Raw genomic sequence first — 19,368 nt, 5'->3', positions numbered from 1 at the left:
GGGAGCTAGCACTAGCACCAAACTTGTACCAAGGTAATCGCCCAGTGACTACAGGGCAAAATTGTGAAATCGGCCCCACCAGTGTGCGTGCATCCATGCATTAGCAAGCAAGGTTTGGTTAGGTTTCGGGTTAGGGTTAGGTAAGGGTTGTATTTATGGTTGAATTAGTCGAGGGCCATTATGAAGTCTTTCGGAGAATAAAAGGGAGAAAGAAAAGAAAGAACACAGGAAGAAAAGGAGAGAATGAAGGACGAAAGATGCCGTGGAATCTGCACACATATACACACACACACACACACACACACTTTCAAGTCGCAGCAGTCGTCAAAATTAAAAATCCCTTCAATGAGTAAAATACCCTGTTTGCGGCAGGCTTTGTACAGGGTGTCTATTTGCGGCAAGGGCCATTTCATTCATTGATGAAAAGGCCCAATCAGGTGTGACTTCCCATAACACTTGAGAGTAACTCCTGCTTGTACCATATTCTAAAGTGGGACTAAGCGCACATGTTGTTTATTACCTGTTTTATTGATGAATGAAAGTGCCCCTGCCAGAAATGTGCACCCTGCCGCATAATATAGGGTATTTTACTCTATGTTATAGTATACAAATGATGCACAGGATAGAGTGCATTAGTGAAGGCGTATAGTGCACTCGAGAGTATTTAAAATTGTGAAACATGCACGAGGCGAAGCCGAGTGCATGTTACACTACATTGTAAATACCCGAGAGTGAGCTACGCCTCTACTAACGCCACGAAATAATCCTGTGCATCATTTGTTCGAAAACTAACAGCATTTTTCAGCGTTTTTCACGTACCTTTGTGGGTCAAGACGTCCGAAAATGTTCGTCCCAAACATTTACGCACGTCGCACTTGGAAATCCCGCACATATAAGTATGATGGGGGGTTGGGTTTCCGGACACTTAAGTTTCCGCATGAAAACTTACTTATTTTACATAGAATATGCACCCTTTACTTTAAAGACTTGGATAGACTCCTCATATAGGCCTACTAGACAACATACTTTGAAAACGGCGTGAGAATTAACCTGCTAAATCGTTGGATTTGCCCTTCAAAGTGACTCCATGTACGCGTCCGGTCCCACAACGCTTGGTCTACTGTACTGTACGTATAAGAGTGTACGTACGCCACACATGTTATGCACCAGGGAAGAAAGGCCGGCGGCCGGCAGCCCGAACTAGAAGTTGTTTACAGGATTGACAGCGCGTATGCATGCAATTCAAAGGAGCCGCCACGCGCACAGACGATCGGCAATAGGATTTAACACGCAGTGCAATGGGACTGAGTAACCAAAGCACACGTGACTCATTTCAGCGCTTCCTATTGGCTACATTCTTGAACCCATGTTATAATACATGAATGTCACATGCTTACAATTGTCAAGTGCTGGGAATCCCCAACAGGCTAAAGAATATTGTTACCACAAATTGGTATGGATGTAATTAGACAGAAAAAAAAATCTGTCTGTCCGGAGGAGTTTTTTAAAAAAATCATTTTTTGACATTTATGGCTCTCCTCCGTAGACAGACGGAAGCATGTCATGCATGTTGCTATAGGGGGACTTTTAACCACTGTCCTTATGGAGAATTGGGTGAGATACCTCTCCTCCCTTGATTGCATTTAATTCACAGTCCTAGATCGCAAATTTAAAATATAGTAAATCAACATCTCAGGAATACAATGCACTCACCAGCCGTTTTGAAATATCCAAGATATGGGTGAAAATTTCATTGGAAAACACACTTCTACCAGCCCGTCGATGCAATACCAATCATAACAGCTCTGCAACATATGAATCCGTAATAGCCATGCAGTACATGTGATGTATGTGCAATGGGCATCGTCCCATAGGCCAATTAGAGCACGGCTCATGTACAAAATTAAGTGGTGACTTGTTGCGTTATCGCCGATATAGATACAAATTTCTACGTTCAAATGTAGTTACTGTGAGCATTTCGATTGCACAATGTGGGAAAGTTGCCCTAAATATTGCTGCATAATATGTCATGTCATGTCAAACTTGTTGAATGTAGAAATAAGCTGTGTGAGAATGGGGTAATGATAATGTTTGGTCCGCGTATGACAGCGGGCAGAGCAGCCCTACAGGAGGCAGGAGGACAGCCTTTGGTCTGTATAGGAGGGAATTCCATGAAGCCAGACGTAGTCTCCGTGGAATATATCCCCGATGACCAGATACAGACCGATCTTTCGGTCATGGATATAATTTTGATACCTTTGCAGCATTCACGATAGTAAGTCTTGTCACAATGACACACTCTTTCTGCTCTATCCAAGACCACTGAGGCATTAAATTGCAAGGGTATCCACAGCTTGAAATTTGTTTAATATCTCGTGTAAGTTCTTTTGCAGACTCTTCTCAAATAATATTTGGGGATGACATGCCACTATGAAAAACAAAACATTCTGTTTGTGCACAAAAACACCACATGTTGAATCTTTATACCATATAATATAACCAAGAGGTACAGTTCAAGTTGTACATTTAATATACATTGTACAGTGCAGGGACCCAAAATTATTTTCTTTCTGCCATTGACACTAATCCTAATACCCAACCAACTAGATTACTACGTTTTTGCTCCCTACCTGAAACCCCTCCCCCCCAAAAAAAGAAGTTCTCTACATCCCCCGCAGTGTTCATGTGTGATTTTGAAGAGAGTTTTATATTGAACATGTTCCATAGTATTTCAAGGGTTAAACAGGGTCACTCTCCCCAGTGGATTTCCACACTTAGCATGTCAAGGATGTTCTGCCATCACAGTAACCATCATTAGTGTGTGATGGTTTTTGTAAAAGCGGAATGCAGTCACGGAATATTCTTTTCAGACTAGGCACGTATTTGTGCAGTCAATATTGACGTAAAATATCAATGGCTTTTTTTTTTAAAGCAAACATTCAAACACAATATGGACATTGATTAGTGTAAGGGGAGATGTGAATTATGGAACTGCAAATAGGAAATGAAATTAGATGTCACAAACATTCTTGAAACTGCAGACATTCATAGAGTGAATCAATGTTATCTGTCCATATGGTGTCTCATGGTATCAAACAGTTCAATTACAATTCAGCATTTCTATCATACAGTGGAGATTCTACAACTGGATATCATGTCAATTTTTTTTTCCTGCATTAAAAGACAATCCACATACAAAGTAGAGTTATCAAAAGGGATGCACAAAAATGTGAACACATCTTGCTACATTCTATAGTCTTGTCTACTTACGTTTTGTACATAGTACATTGTATGTTAATTGAAAAAAAAAGGGGGGGGGGGGTAATGGCATAGGGTAATGATTTATTATTAGCCTTCTCATCTAATTTTGCAGTCCAAAAGAGGTAAGGTAATTATCGTTACACTTACGGAGCAACACCTCTACATGTTCAAGTTGACCAGTTAAAGTAGAGTTATAACCCATTGAGGACGGACTGATTTTGCTACAACACGCATTTCCCATAGACACCTGCCCTAGTATACACGGGACTTGTCCTCAACGGGTTAAGGGGAGAAAAAAGAATTAATTAGAAAATTGGACACAATTTTGGAATTTTAAAACTTTTACACATGCAGTAACTGACTTTAAAAAAAAAAAAGACTGACTCGTTTTATTCTAAGTTGTTATAATTGAAACACTAGCTGCAGGCTCAGTTTGATGATTTTATGAACGAATGTACAGAATTGTTTGATGTACCAACACAAGTCTGCTCTTAAGAGACATTATCATAGTACAACTGATAAGAATGGTCCATTACTGCTATCCACACAACTGATTACTGGAAGTACACTTGTATGGCAAGGTCTAATGTGCAATGTATACAACTAACAACCATGACACGCAATCACAAGAAAAGGATGTTCCCATTTGTAATATAAAGGATATATAGAGTATCGATGTTGGTGTTTGACTGGGCATGGTTCACTGTGTCGTGTGTACAGTTGTGCTTTGTGGCAGTATGATCAACTACACTGACAAGACTCTTGTACTTGTAAATTGCTTTGAGTTGTCAACAAGGGATATACTTTGGAGGGCTTAATGACAGAGAAAAGATAAAGAAGGTTCACAATTACACGTACAACCATTGATTGGAGTTTTGTGCAATGATGTCAATCACTTAAGATTCTTTAGCAGTTATTTTTAAATGGTGTTTCTTCTTTGTTGTGGTTGCAGACTTGTGTAGGAGCATTTCAAGGGATACTCACATGGCGATGCATTCCAGATAGCATCAAAGAAGTACACCAAACATGGCCAATGCAGTGGTGAGGTACCTACGGGCAGTGACTGTGGAACCAGTCCTGTTTCTCTTCATGCTGGGCTTCTTCATCCAGGGGCCCATACTTCAGCTGCTCATCATTCAGAAGGTGTGCCGGCTCACCTACGATGACACCGAGTGCAGCAACAAGACGGCATTCCGCCAGATCGAGAACGACGTGGAGCGGGAGTCGACCCGATGGATCCTCTACTTCAACCTCTGCGCCAACCTGCCCGGTGCCATCATGGCCACCATCTTCGGTCCGCTCAGCGACAAGTTCGGCCGCAAGGTCATCATGGCGCTGCCTTCGGCTGGTGCGTGCGTGGCAGCCGTGAACTTCATTCTGAACTCCTTCTACATCGACTGGCCCGTGGAGACCTTGCTGCTCAGCGCGTTTGCCATGGGAATAACTGGCAACCTGGGAACCTTCTTCGTGTCTGTCGTCAGCTACATCACGGACATTACCGACCCCTCGTCACGCATGAAGCGCCTGGGGCTCCTGGAGGCTATGGTCTACATCGGAGGGACAGTGGGACTTGTGGCAGGGGGCTGGATCCAGGAGTCTGTGGGCTTTGCCGCCGTCTTCATTCTGTATTTAATCCTTCACGTGACAATCCTCGTATACGTGTTTACATACCTTAAGGAATCCCTGCCAGTGGAGGACAGGGTGGCGCTAAACCAGAACGGCTCCGTGGACGGGGTAGAGGAACAAAGGACTAACGTAGCCAAGCAGTGCTGCGGTTACGTGGTGGACAGTTTCAAGCGGGCGATGTCCGTACTGTTCTTGAAACGGAAAGGATCGAGGAGGAAACATCTCATTCTGAATGCCATGATTTCAATAACAGGAGTGATTGCGCAAGCAGGTTAGTCAAGACTTACTTCCGTGTAAATTTGTCTTCTTTTGTTGTGAGCATAGTTATGGAAATAAACCTAACAACTCATATTACATTTTGTTGTGATTTTGGATTTCCTTTGATGTACAAAAACCTTGGCAGTTGAAGTAGGTTTATGGACTAAACACAACATTAACACAGCTTCAGTGTAGAGCTGGTGCACACCCAGATTGGATGCATACAAATGTATACTTTGTAATGTATCCATACAAAGATTAAGTTTCAGTGAGGCCCAACAGACTTTGAAATCTATACATGGTATATATTGTGATTGAGTGTTCAAATGTGACCTGTGACTGAAGTGACCCATAACAAACCATGTATGTACACATTGTATACAACTGCATATGGGAAGGTCCCTACTAATAGGCATGACCCATATTGCATGACTGGCATGCACAAACGGATGATATGATTGTAGAATTTCAATACTATTGTGTGACAGTGATGGTAATGGGTACAGCTGTATGTTGTGCTGCCGTACAAAGCTTGTATATTTACTGTACTGTATGAACAGGAAGCATGCTACAGTGTGTAACAAGTATGAAAAGGCAAGTGACGTACAGTCCTTTTCCTTCATGTGAGGGCTTGCAGCCAATTAACAACCATGACCCGCATTCCCACATAATGATCTCATGTTCAGCTGCATTGGGCGATGAAGAATTCTTAATACGGCGTCATGCTACACTCATGTGACGAAACCGTAACCTCGGCTACAATGGCAAAGTGGTTGTAATTTACTAAGCATGCCTCAAATGTGGACAGGCCATGAAATATTCAGTATGCTCGTAGTTAGTTTGCTGCATGATTGATACCGGTGACCTACAGTATGCAATATGTCCTGGTGATGGCATGAACTCCTGCAGGCCCAGGCTCATTCACATTTAATGAATCAGTCAACTTTTTTTGGTTATAGTCGTGTCTTGTGTATGTAATTCATGATAATGCTAATGACATCTGCTCATGCCAAGCAGAAAAGAATTGATGACAGATGTTATTTTCAATGTTTCGGACATTTTATTTCACTTCAGTGGGTGAACCTTTTATACCACTGGTCAAAATGACTATATAATAGACTTTTACATTAGGGGGATGATACAGTTTTGGTTTAGATGGGGCTACAGGTTTCCAACTTTTGTGTGTGTATTTGTGAGTAAGAAACCTCTTTATATGAAAGAACATGTAATTCTTAGAGGAATTCACAGTTTACTTGATAAAAATTGGTCTGGAAATAACTGAGATATCAACAACAACAGCAAATCGACCCTAGTAAAATGCGACAGGCCATGACTTCTAGTAGGATCTCTTTGTTTTACCTTGTTTTTTGATATCCCAGTCATTTCAAAACCCATTTTCATCAAATGAACATTCAATTCCCATTAGAATTGTATGCCCTCTAACATTCCATGAAGTGGTTTCTGAATATCTCACAAAACATGATTCCTCACCTCAACCAATACTATGGCATCCCTTTAAAGGTACTAGCCCACATTTGCAAACCTGCAGCAATTAGTCTCATAGTTAGCATGGAGTTTGGGTATGATTTCAGTAACACCTGTGCAAAATTTTGTTCCAATTAGTCCATTACAAAATTGTACTTTCATAAAAATAAATGAAAATGCATCGTATGCATGCGTATAACGCTCGCTATAGCTCCGGTCCACGTACGTATACTACATGCATGCGATACATGTGTAAGTTACATGTACGTAGCTAGCCCGCGCTCGTAATTCGATTTTGGGTCGGGTTGACCTGGTTTGAAAATTGATTTTAAAACGATGATTTTCTCTCTTTTATCGAATGGTATAGACAAAGAGCAACAGGTGAGGTATGTTACTATTATAACTTGTACTTGAAGTCATATTGGACCTATTTTATGCAGTTTCGATTTTCGTGGGTTTGCAAATGTGGGCTAATACCGTTAATGTCTGTCTCCTTTATGTGCGATGCAATATCATTATTCATTTACATGTAACAGAGATTCATTGCACAAAACAGCCTTACCGTACCTTATTAGTACTGTTGAAGTGGTGGCACTTTCGGCAACAATGACTTGTTCGTCAAAAGATGAAGAGACAGCTCTAGGGTGGGAAAAAAAAATATATAGTGTGTTGAGTCAGAGAAAGAAAGATATTCAGAGTGTCTGTTCGTTTTTACTTTTGTTTTGTACCAGGAAGCACTTGTCTTGTGTGGATTCAGTTTCTATCAAAGTACGATCTGTGTAAATATGTCCATGAAATGAGATATGAGAAATCTAGGTGCATTCATGCAGTTACAGTTTCACAGTTTGCACTTTACTAATGTGAAAGGTCCAATTTGATTTTGGATTGTTGTTGTTGTTGTTGTTATTGTTTTAATCTATTGTGCCGGTAGATAAAAGTTCCTTTAAGGAGAAACTGGTGGAATCTTTTTCAGTAAGATTAATATTTCCTCATCTTGGTCACCTTGGGAAAAAAAATGTAACAAAGTGAAATGTAAAACTTTGTGGGTAATAAGTGCTCTGAAAGTTCATACTAACGGTGAACAAAATGCTCTGTTGCAATAGTCCAAGTCCTTCTGTTGATTTTTTTCCCCTTAAATTTTCTAATAATTCTTTTTGGTCTTGTTGTATTTGTTTTGTTTTATTTTTCTAAATGGGGGGGGGGGGGGCGGAGGGGCCAATGACGTTCTACATGTACACATACACACATTTTACATACATTTTTATTCATGATATTGGTAATAAATGTTGAGTTGTTCTTTTCTTTTTCAGGGGAGGAGGTATATCCACAGATAATTGTACTATACAATTTGTATAATATGCATGTTTGATTGTTTGAATGTTGTAAACAGAATTTCTAAGTGAGTACCAGATACAGTGGCCATGAATTTTCAAAGGGATTTTGCAGAGATTGTTCATTTGCAATGTAATGAACTACATGTATAGTAACAGTGAATGAGAGAGTGCTGTTATGTTCCTTTTAAGTTGGCATAATAAGTTTGACAGTATCACTTCCTGGAAGTACAAAAAACTCATGCAATTTGCTGGCATAGCATTATTGATACAGCAGAGTATGTACTTGTGCATTGTGTGTCTGAAACTGAAATTTATTCCTTTTGATTTGTGAAATGATTTCAAACATGATCTGTGGCTGTGAAGCAATAGAATAAGAGGGAGACAATTGTGTAAAGGGATCGTATAATTTTGGTTGAGACCTAATTTCAGGTTTCTAACATTTTTTGGTGAGAAAATGAGAAACCTCTTATGGGCAATTCCGCGGTTAGTAACGTTACATTTTAGGGACATTCTCATGATTTAGATTAGACTCATTTCTCTATCTGTGGATGTGAAGTCTCATTAATGTCACCAGAGATCATTCTAGTGTAGACCTAGAACAGAGCAAAGAATGAAATCATTTAATGAATTATTTTAGAAGAAAGGTCTGTTTTTAATGCCGGTTAGTAACGTTACAAAAAAAAGACATGAAAAATTGATGAGCATCTTTGAACAAAAAGTTTGCTAAAACTGGTATAGCTTGAAATATATCAACACTTATTTTTCATTTCTAGCTGTAAGGGCAATGTCTAACCCAAATATCCTTTCTCATTATAACTTTGTTTGAAAATTAAGTACAAAAATCATGGTTAGTAACGTTACGGTTAGTAACGTTACGGTTTGTCCAGTGATTACAGAATTGTGTGTTAACTCAAATCATTACATGTTTCCCCATGAGAATGCAAAGTTAAAGCTAAGAAACATCAGATAAGACATGAAACTCTTATTTCAATCATCAAACTCATGCAGTATAGTGCCATTGTACTTGTACATGTTAAAAAAGACTAGAAAAAAAGTTTGCATAAATTACAAACTAAAAAAAAGTACCACTTTTAAAGACTAGGTCAAGTGATATCCAAAGCTTCATAACTTTGCCAATCACTGTTCATCATGACTCACAGTAATTCACAAAAGCAGCCTGTTTTATTGAGCAAAACAGTTAATGTGTTCGTTATCAAGAGTACCTTTAATAAAGGGGAAAGAAATCAAAGAGTAAAAACTAATGTACCAGTATGTAGTATGTACAGTGTATGGCCAATTGTGGTGTGCGTAGTCATTGCACAATAGGAATCCAGCATAATGCAATATTTTATATTATTGTGAAAGTAGTTTAAGTCATATGACATTAACTCAAATAATACAGTGTATTAGTTGAATTCATGTTTATTCAAGTCTAGAGACATGTATTTTTTTTTCTTTTAGACCAGTTTGAATGTCTAATCTCTGCATTGTTCTGAAAACAAAAGTCTGTTCGCTGTACCTGAAGCGTAATTAACCTCGACAAACCATTGTATGATAATTTCAAATTGGGACAGAAAATTTGAAGCGATGGCCTCAATTGTTTTTAACACTACTTTCCACACAAAATGCTCTACTAGCCCACAGATTTCATCATGGGAAGTGGTTAAAAAAAAAAATCGCTCAATGTGCACCTTATGAGCCTTCTGTAGTGAAGCGAATGCTGTAGACCCCCCCCCCCCCCACATTTCCCGCCACGATTCCGCAACGCGCAAAGATTCTGCCGCATCGTCTCATAACTTTTTTCATTGAAGTCTCCCGCATATTTTGAGACCAAATTTGCGACGTCCGGGTACACCGTTCTGCAGTTATGTAATGTTTTGCATAAATGCATGTCGACCTGAAAACAGCTCAAACTCATGATATCGTGTGCAAATCCAATGCAAATTGTGTTTTTTCGTTAATTTGATATTAATTAGATTGTTTCAACCTTTGACCAGTAAAATTAATCAATTGTAGTGTAGATAGGCTTGAAAAAGTGCCTGCAACAAATTTTGGCAAAAAAAACCAGTACAAAACAAAAGGTAAAAAAACATTAAAATACATAAGAAATTAACAAAACAATAAAAAACAAAAGAAACTGATTTTGATTTTGCTATTTTTTTTGCAAGAAAATTGTTTGATGTGTCTTGAGGAACTCTTACACAAAAATTTAGCAATCCTTCAGTCTTTCTTATGGAGTTATAGGTGAAAATATGATTTCATGCGTAAATTTGCATAATTAATTTACGAAAAAAAGAAGCCAATATCTTTTTACTGTATGACCACATAATCTTGTAGTTGACATCTGGCTCTATCATCAGGCAAAATTTTGCCAGACCAGGACCTGTCCATTGGAGTCTTATTCACTTATTTCATGGTTAGTAACGTTACAATACACACAGGCTGTGGTTAGTAACGTTACGTGGTTAGTAACGTTACACATTTTGACTGCTGTTATTTCTAACTTCTATGATGATTAGTAATACTTATTTTTATATTTCAGTTAGTCATTGGACACAGCAGGAAAAATTGAAATATTATCATTCATAGACACTTTATACTCTCTGGAGGTAAATAATTTCACTTTTTGGTTAGTAACGTTACATGACTGTCCAATGGTTGGGGAAATGCACACATGTTTGCATTTCGAAGACATGTAAGTTGATTTTACTTAATCTATCCATGAAAGCACTGCATTGCCTCTATGAATTCAATATTTGTGGCTAGAAAATGGCATTTAACTTGACTAGCTATCTTTGCCATTATGGAGATTTTGCTGATGAAATTTAATCTGAAAGATTACTTGTTCAAAATTGGTGAATTCAATACCTAAAACTATCAAGATACCCTGAAAAATAGTTTTTCCTGAGTTATCAATGTGTTCTTTCTAAAGTCAAACACAAAAATCAAGGAAAAAACCAAATTGAAATTTTATGGTCATGTCCCTCTAACTGCGGAATTGCCCTTATGAAATATGAAAGAGCATGTAATTCTATGAGGAATTCAATGTTTATTTGATGAAAATTGGTTTTGAAATGGCTGAGATATCCAAAAAAGAGCGATTCGAATAAAGTTTGGGACCCACACTTTATTACGATCGCTTTGTTTTACTTTGTTTTTGGACGTTTCAGTCGTTCAAAACCTGATTTTCATCAAATAAACTTAGAATTCCTCTTAAAATGGTATGTTCTGTACTATATAAGTGTTTTCTTGGTATCTCACAAAAAGTTAAAAGCCTAATTTTCATCTCCACCAATACTGTACCTTCCCTTTAATGTGTGCATGAATTCTGATGTTCATTGAAAAGATACACATTTATAAGCTCCTTCTCAGCACTGAGTGCACATGCTTCATTTATCTTCTGTAAAGCTTTTCATTAGTCATGTCAGTCTTGCAGACAAGCTTTAGTATGCAAACTGGGAGTTATGATGTCTGTAAAAAATTAGAATTATTATACCATTGTGACAATTGAGCACTACCATAAGGTACTTCAGGAAACTACAGAACTTGGATAATTTATTTATTCTTGTTGTATAATGCATGGTATGGAAGAGACATGTACGATGTAGCAGTTGATCAATGTGTGACTTGCCTGCACATATGAATAGCCCAAATCCAAATTTGACCATGTAATGCAAATATAGATAATCATTCAAATGACTGTTTAACATAAATTAGATTAGTGTACATGATATCCTAATCAGTGAAACATGAAAAATAATAGGATATTTGTTGTTGTTTTTTCCTTTGAAATACTTGCTCATGGTCTTTTTCATGTTCAGTTATTCATTGGGTCCATGTGGCCACTGGGTTACCGTAAAATCTTGTGTATTCGGCGCACTCATGTTATACGGCGTACCTCGACTTTTGGCATTGGGAAGAAGGGGGGAAAAAAACTAACAAAAATCTTGAATGCATGTACCGGTATTGACAGATTTATAATATCTCTGTGTCTGATGTCTTTGCTACATGTGTTCGTTAAAGGTGACATGGATCTGACCATCCTCTACACCAAGCATTCCCCCCTCAGCTGGCCCCCGTCCACAACGGGCATCTACCTTGCCCTCCGCACCATCATGAAGGGCGTGGCGCTGGTCTTCGTCATGCCCATCATCGCCAAACTGACCAACCATAGCACCCCGGACAGGGACATGGTGTGGGCAGAGCTAGGGCTGATATCCACCATAGCTGGCTACGTGACCATGGCTGTGGCAAAGTCCACAGGACTAATGATGTCTGGTAAGTGTAGACTAGAGCCTGTTCGGGCATTTATTTGCTTTACATATTTACATAATATATCATTAGTGTTGCCAGATGGAGCAGTGGTCACATATTTTCAAGACCTGTCATTTTCATTTATGATGGTACAGTGCACTCCCGTTTCAACAAAAATGGTTATAACGGAATTCCAGTTACAGCAAAGTAAAAATTTAGGCCGCAACATTATCCACTCTGTGCATTTTTATTGTTTATTTGTTCGGTTACAACGAAGAATTGGATATGCTGAAAGAAAACTGCTTGTCCCGAGGACTTCGTTATAACGGGAGTCCACTGTAGTTGCCATAGTGTGTTAGCTCTTGATCCATCGTTGAATGTAAGAATGTGGATGGGGTTCTGATATTTGATGTCTTTATACAGAGCAGCGCAAGTGGAAAAAAAAAATGAATTCTCATGAAGATCTTGATATGCCTTTTACATTTAAAATATCTCCATGCAACAGGATGTACAGTTAACTTTTTTCATTGCAGTATGTATTTATTACAGTGTGATCGTGCCACTGTAACTTATAACATTGATATGTGCCATGCCGAGTCCTTTTACCTACAGCTGTATACTCGTGCCTGAATCACCATCCATAATTAGGATTACATAATCACCATCACCCTCTATATTTATTCTTACATCCTTGTAGTGTCGGTTATTGGCTGCCTCTTTGGACTCACGAGGGCAGTGCAGGGCTCCATAGCAACCAGACTCGTGGAGTCTACAGAATTTGGTGAGTCTTGGGTTGCCAATACATGTCTGTAGTTTAAAAAAAAGGGGGAAAAAATGCATGTAGGAATGTTCACTAGGTTTGACGTAGGATGTGTAATGTGGAGCAGCCATGGCAGATGGTGATGATGATCATATGATGATGATGTGTTGATATGATGTTGATGATGATATGATGATAGTGGAGATGATGATGTTGGTGATACGATTTGACATGACAATGAGGAAATATCCATGTATACATGTATTAAGTATCATCCTTTTTCAAACGAAAATTAGCAATTTCTACCTCTGGAGAAGACAAACGTTGCAATTCTGCCATGGGTGGCAATATTCTTTTTGTGAGCTGGTGCTATAGTGAATCAGTTGACTCACAAAATTAATGTATTGAAAAAGACCCCAAAATATATGGTGTACATACAGTGTCTTGTTCAAGTACTAATAGTGGTACATCTATTTAAGGACAAGGGTTGGGAGATATTTGTACTTCAGGGTACAGTGTACTCAGTACTTGCTCTTTCGTTAGTCTCATGTGAAGTTTGCTGGTACATGTATGTGCCCAGTTGTTGGTGACCTTTTGATGAGACACAATTGCTGAGTGCTTTTTGCTAAAATGTACCCTCATTTTAATATCTGTGGAGTGCATACCCATCTATTCAGTTCTGCATCTGCTGACTTAGCTTCCTGCCAGTATGTACATTGTAGCCTTCGTTAAAGTCCCTCTCGCTGTATTGTTTGCAAGGGAAGGGAGCAGAGGGTGGTCATGCCAGACAAAGTCAAGCTACCAGCGAGAGGCAAGCCCCAACAAAGAGGGCATTGGTGACACCTGTCTGAATTTCCATACATATTATAAGCCTTTTAGTACTGAATTTGTGCTACTGGTGTTTGGTAACAATAAGCACAGCCAGTTAGCAGAGCTCTGTTCAAAGAAGTTGATGAATACATGTATGTACATCTTACACTTTACACTGATGCCAACTGGCAATTGTACATGTAGCAATTCAACTGGTTGAAATTACAACTTGGATATTAAGTAGGAGCAGTGTGCTGGTTAAGTAAGCTTTTTCCCCAGTTCATGAATACCGTATGGTAATAATCACTTCTGTAATACCTCTAAAAGATCTTCATCTTGATGTGCTTGAGCTTTAGTGTGCAACTATCACCACAAATAATAGCATGAGGGCCTTGAAAAAAGGTTACTCAGTGCTGCTCTGTCTATGCAATAGATTTTATGAAATGTACTGAACAAAATGGATGTCTTATCTAAGACTAAGTAGCTACACAAGGATGGGTATGTTAGACTTTGATGTAAATGTATGAGCTATCAGGAAAGATTCTTTTTCCATTGAAGTTTGCCATCAAATGAAAACAGTAATCCTCAAAAGATATAGAATATCCAGAGCAAATTGATGGCATGCCAAACTTGGCTGTTTTTAAACAAGAAACTTTCCTTTCTCTACATGACTTGTGATAACTTCTAAAAAACAATATCCACCCCTGTTTGTGTATTAGCAATCTAAGATTCAACATGAAATTAAATACTAGAATATAATAATTTATTTATTCCATGTATGAACTTCTCCTTGTCATTTTTGTCTTCTCAACTTTAACTCAATACGAAAGGAAAAAAGAAGAAGAAGAATATTTACAGTGCTGTTAACTCATTTTTATATGACAGGTGTGATGGATGTGGAAACATCACTGGTCTCTATGGGAAGTATCTGGATATCTCATTAGCCAATTGCTTTGAAGCCAACATTCTGCCATCTTTATCACAGACATCACCCTTACACTTGTGTCAGGAGCTCATGACATCTCAGTTTTTTTGTGACAATTCTGCCGGAAAATGTGTGCATGTCGGCACAAGAGTGTACATGGTAACGTGGTAGTGCGGCGGCTTCAATCATTTGTACAGCGTGAATAGGCCAATGAGATATCCAGATACTCCTGTAGAGATCAGTGAGAAACACCTGATGCATGTCTGAAAGTGTAGACTAATCAATCAAGGGATCATCTTGTTTGACTGCTAATTGTGCCATGTTCTTCTCATTGTCTCTTTTCCCACATGTACCTATGTGCAGGTGCCATGTTCGCCTGCTCTTCCCTGGTCGAAGCCTCATGCCTCATGCTCGGCTCCATCTTCTTCAATAACCTGTACCGTGCCACGCTAGACTTCTGGCCAGGCTTTTCGTTCCTCGTCATGTCTCTGCTTGCAATAGTCAGCCTTATATTTGCAGTGTGAGTATGACCATTCTGCATCAACGGATAAAAAACAAACGAACAAAACAAAACAAAAACAAACAAAACATCAAACATACATGCAAAGCCTAATACCAGTTTATACTGTGTGATGACACATAATGTGAAGACTATATTTTAAAAAAAAAGTCATTATTACTATTTCATACTGAAGAGTTGGAAAAAACGGTGACCATTATAAGACCAAGGCCCCGTTTATCAAAGGATATAATCGATTATAAATTTCCTTACCACACAGGCTACCATAGACTTATGATAGAAATCAACTATGTAATCAATTACAACTCTTCATAAAACAGGGCTCAGGTGTAGCGATTCTTGATATATATATATTTTTTTATTATCATTATTGTTCACACTGAATGCATGGAAAGGAGAGCTGTTAACACCTTTAAAAAAATTTTTTGCCCTCTTTGGTACACAAGCTTTTGAAAATAAAACTGAAGTTTGAAGCTATTACTGTCCAAGATAGTCATTACTCTCGTAATGATTATCTTGAAGAGCAAAACCTGAAGGGTTTATGCATTTCTTGTGAAGTGAAATGATACCTGAGCTCGCAAAACTACAACGTGTATGTGTTGATAGCATTGAAATCTGGCTGAAGGTAGGGTCATATTAATCAAAATGACTTGAAAAGAGACTATTCCTACCAGATTTTGTTTTGTTATTGCAGTGTAAAGCTGGATATGGATTAGCTGAGCCCTGTGCTGAATTTATAAGAGGAAAAGAATAGTGAAAAGTTACCTAAAGGCCTGAACCTAAGCATGGTACCTTCATCATATATCCAGGAATTCTGTAAAAACTGATCTTACTACATAGGCCTCAGAGCTAGTGTCACTCTCCTTTGAAATCTCTCCGCATGTGGGTCATGCTCATGCACATTCATAAGCTCCAAGTGGTTCACAGTGCAAAGGCCTGAGCCTAAGCCATTTAGTAATGTAAATGGCATTACCTATCATGCTTCCATACACTTATTTAGTGTCATGCCCCTAACCGTGATGCAAAGGAGGAGAAAAAACAAAACAAACACATTCAGGTTGGTTGCTCTCACCAGAAACTATGGCAGCAATGAAGGCTTAATTGGGGCTCGGCATATATGCACTCAGCTAATAATTACATGTGTTATCTGCTACAGGAGGGCAATTAATTAGGTTCAATCTAAAACTCCATGTAAGAGGGATCATGCAGTGTAACAGAGGTGTTTGTTTTCAGCTTTGTCCCATATATGGGGGAATTAATTAGGTATATAATCTAAAACTGTGGAAGGGATCGTGCAGTGCAAGAGAGGTGTGCATTTACAATTTTGTCCAGTCTGTTGGGGAATTAGAATTACCATGGTAGGTTCAATCAATGGAAAACTCCACGGGAAGGAATTTTGAAGTGAAGTAGAGGTGCTTGTTGTAGAATGTCGGTATATGGTCAACAGCTCCAGATGGTCGGAGACAAATGGTAGCATTGTGCATCATCTGATTGCAAGAGTGGTTTCCTCTGATCAAGTTCTGCCAAATGTCCTTTTTTCAAAGCTCTTCCCCTTTTCTCCATTTGTCAGACTGTGTGTCAGTCTGTCAGTCAGCCTATCTGTCTGTCTGTCTCTTCCTTCTCTCCCTCTCTCTCTCATTCTCTCCCTCAGTGATCACATCACATTTGGGGAGTAAATTGTAAAATTCAGACAAATTTTGCGGACTGGAAAGAAAAGGATTAGTTTTAGACAGCCACCTTTTATGAAGGGTTTACCAGCCCTTCCTGACCTAGTACTGACACTGAGATATACTGTATATGAAGTTTTTCCTTTGCACAGTGTTATATGGGCATCTCACAATAGCCATCTCAGTTGTGTTCTTCTGACTGCCATTGTGTGGAAAACTTTAGTAATTTGTTTTATGCATGAAAATTGCTAATTTCACATTTTCTCAACTGAATCACATTCCTTGTACCCCATGGGTAAAGGTCATAATCCCCAGAAGGACACCAGTGATGTTTAGCTGATGATGGTGCAATTCTAAGTTGGAGGGGCAACCTCGGAATGCCACATAAAGTGGATGCAGTGGACTTATCAAAGTTTTAATGTGGACAAACTTCTTTGCCTGATTTCACTCGAGTTCCCTGAGAGATATATTGCTACTGTCACAAGGCATTTTATCATCATCTTTTGAGTGGATATTGCTATTGCAGACCCCCGATGGCGCATTTCATAATGTTTCCTTAAAGGACAAGTCCACCTTCGTATACATTAGGATTGAGAGAATGCAGCAATATTAGCACACATCAGTGAAAGTTTGAGAAAAATCGGACAATCCGTTCAAAAGTTATGAATATTTTGAGTATCTGCGCAGTCACTGCTGGATTAGAAGACTACTACAGTGTATGATGTCACCTGCGTACAACTACACGGGTGTATATAAGGAAAATAAAAAGAGAATTTCACAAAACTTTACTTCTTGAATAAAGTGCACATTTCTTCGACTTGCTGCTGACGTATGTTAAAGGCAATATTATTCCCCCTGCCTTCTGAAAGAGAGAAGTCGAGTGTTCTTTTGTTATGCGAGAAAAATGGAAATATGTTGAATTTTCTTTATTCTTTCTTTATATTGTTGTACTCATGTGACATCACAAGCTTACTTAGTCTTTTCATCCAGCCGTGACTGAGCAGATACTTCTAAAATTCATAACTTTTGTACGGATTGTCCGATTTTCCTCAAACTCTCACTGATGTGTTCTACTAATATTGCTGCATTCAGTCAACCCACATGTCTATGAAGGTGAACTTGTCCTTCAACTTTTGTTTTCATTCTACTCCCAACAGATATCTCCAGTATGACATGAAATCTGATTGGTCGGAAGAGTATCAAGAAAAGGGTGAGTCATAAAAAGTTGACCTATACAGAGTGAACAAGTTTATATCAGGAATGGGGTATACTGTATGTGTGTATTAAAGCATTATTTTTATTTCAAATGAAATGGTCTTCATGTGTGTATAAACTACTGTAGGAGAGTAGATACCTGTGTTGGGCGAAATAGTTAAAGACTTGCCATGGAAATGGTTTGTGGCATAGACATTGTTTATTCCAACAGATATCTTGAATAAGTATTGATAACAATGATAAGAACATTCAATATGAATAAGCATTGTAAATATGATAACAATACCTGTTTTGTGGTATACATTCCACAGTCTCTTGATCCACAGAATGGGCCTAAAAAACTTATTATTCCAGCTGTAAGTGTAATGCAAGTCCTAGTATTTTTGGTTAATTTGTCTGGATTTGCTGGTCTAATTTAAAGGTCTTTCTGTACTATTAAATACAATGTTCATTGTCTCACAAACTCTATGCATATTTTGAAAAGAATGTATGTACTGCAACAGTATGAACCTTCATCCAATTACAGTGTATATAGTTTTTGTATGTGTTTGTACATTTTGACAAATAAGCATGATACTTTTTTACATGTTTTAAGTATTTTATTTGGTCAAGTGAACAACTAAATGGCATAAATGTAGATATTCATGCATTAGTTAATGTTGGTAGAAAATCAAAATATCGGAGCAATAATCACTTTGCATGATGAAAACTCATTCAATATTCATGTACACAAATTTGAATAGATAATTGACTTGTTTTCTTGTACACTGCATGTATCAGGAGATGGTGTTCGAAAACTACTGAACGACAACGAGACGGAGGATGACGAAGAGGAAGTGGAGATTGTTAACTTCGAGACGGTGAGGCTCGTCAACGGGCTCACCGCTTCCGCGACGGGTGCGGGGCAGGTGGAGACCAATGTGTGACCTGCCACGGCATTTTGCCCGGATGAGATGCGGCAGCCTGCGTCAATGAATCAGGGTTAATTTCAGCAAGCTGTGGCATTGAGTATATTCAACGGAGGCTCTAATCTGAGCGGTACTTCTCCATCCATTTTCTGTGAGTGAAGATGTTTGTACAAGATTCCTCAGTGCAGTAGGTGACCTCTCACTACCGTGATAACAATCTCCGAAACTTTGCTAGGAGTAGTTGCCTTGGAACTCTATAACTTGAGTTTTGTGTCAGAAGTACATGTACATACAACTGGGACCCCTTAGAAGACCAGCTAGAGAAGCTGAATGTGGGTTATCCAG

At 38.6% G+C, this 19,368-nt stretch overlaps 1 protein-coding gene across 1 annotated transcript; it reads left to right on the top strand.

Annotated features, from left to right (window-relative positions):
• Positions 1–4,220: 4,220 nt before the first annotated feature.
• LOC139728995 (proton-coupled folate transporter-like) lies at positions 4,221–19,041 on the top strand. Its single transcript, XM_071639921.1, has 6 exons — positions 4,221–5,158; positions 11,988–12,242; positions 12,916–12,999; positions 15,077–15,233; positions 18,058–18,110; positions 18,896–19,041. Exons 1-6 carry the CDS (start codon positions 4,288–4,290, stop codon positions 19,039–19,041), a joined length of 1,566 nt encoding a protein of 521 aa, XP_071496022.1. The 5' UTR covers positions 4,221–4,287.
• The last annotated feature ends 327 nt before the right edge of the window (positions 19,042–19,368 follow it).

The sequence above is a fragment of the Diadema antillarum genome, unplaced genomic scaffold (genome assembly GCF_040938485.1).
Source record: "Diadema antillarum isolate AM-2024a unplaced genomic scaffold, OU_Dant_1.0 seq00000209_RagTag, whole genome shotgun sequence".
Classification (NCBI taxonomy): Eukaryota; Metazoa; Echinodermata; class Echinoidea; order Diadematoida; family Diadematidae; genus Diadema; species Diadema antillarum.
This window is presented reverse-complemented; position numbering and strand designations above follow the sequence as displayed.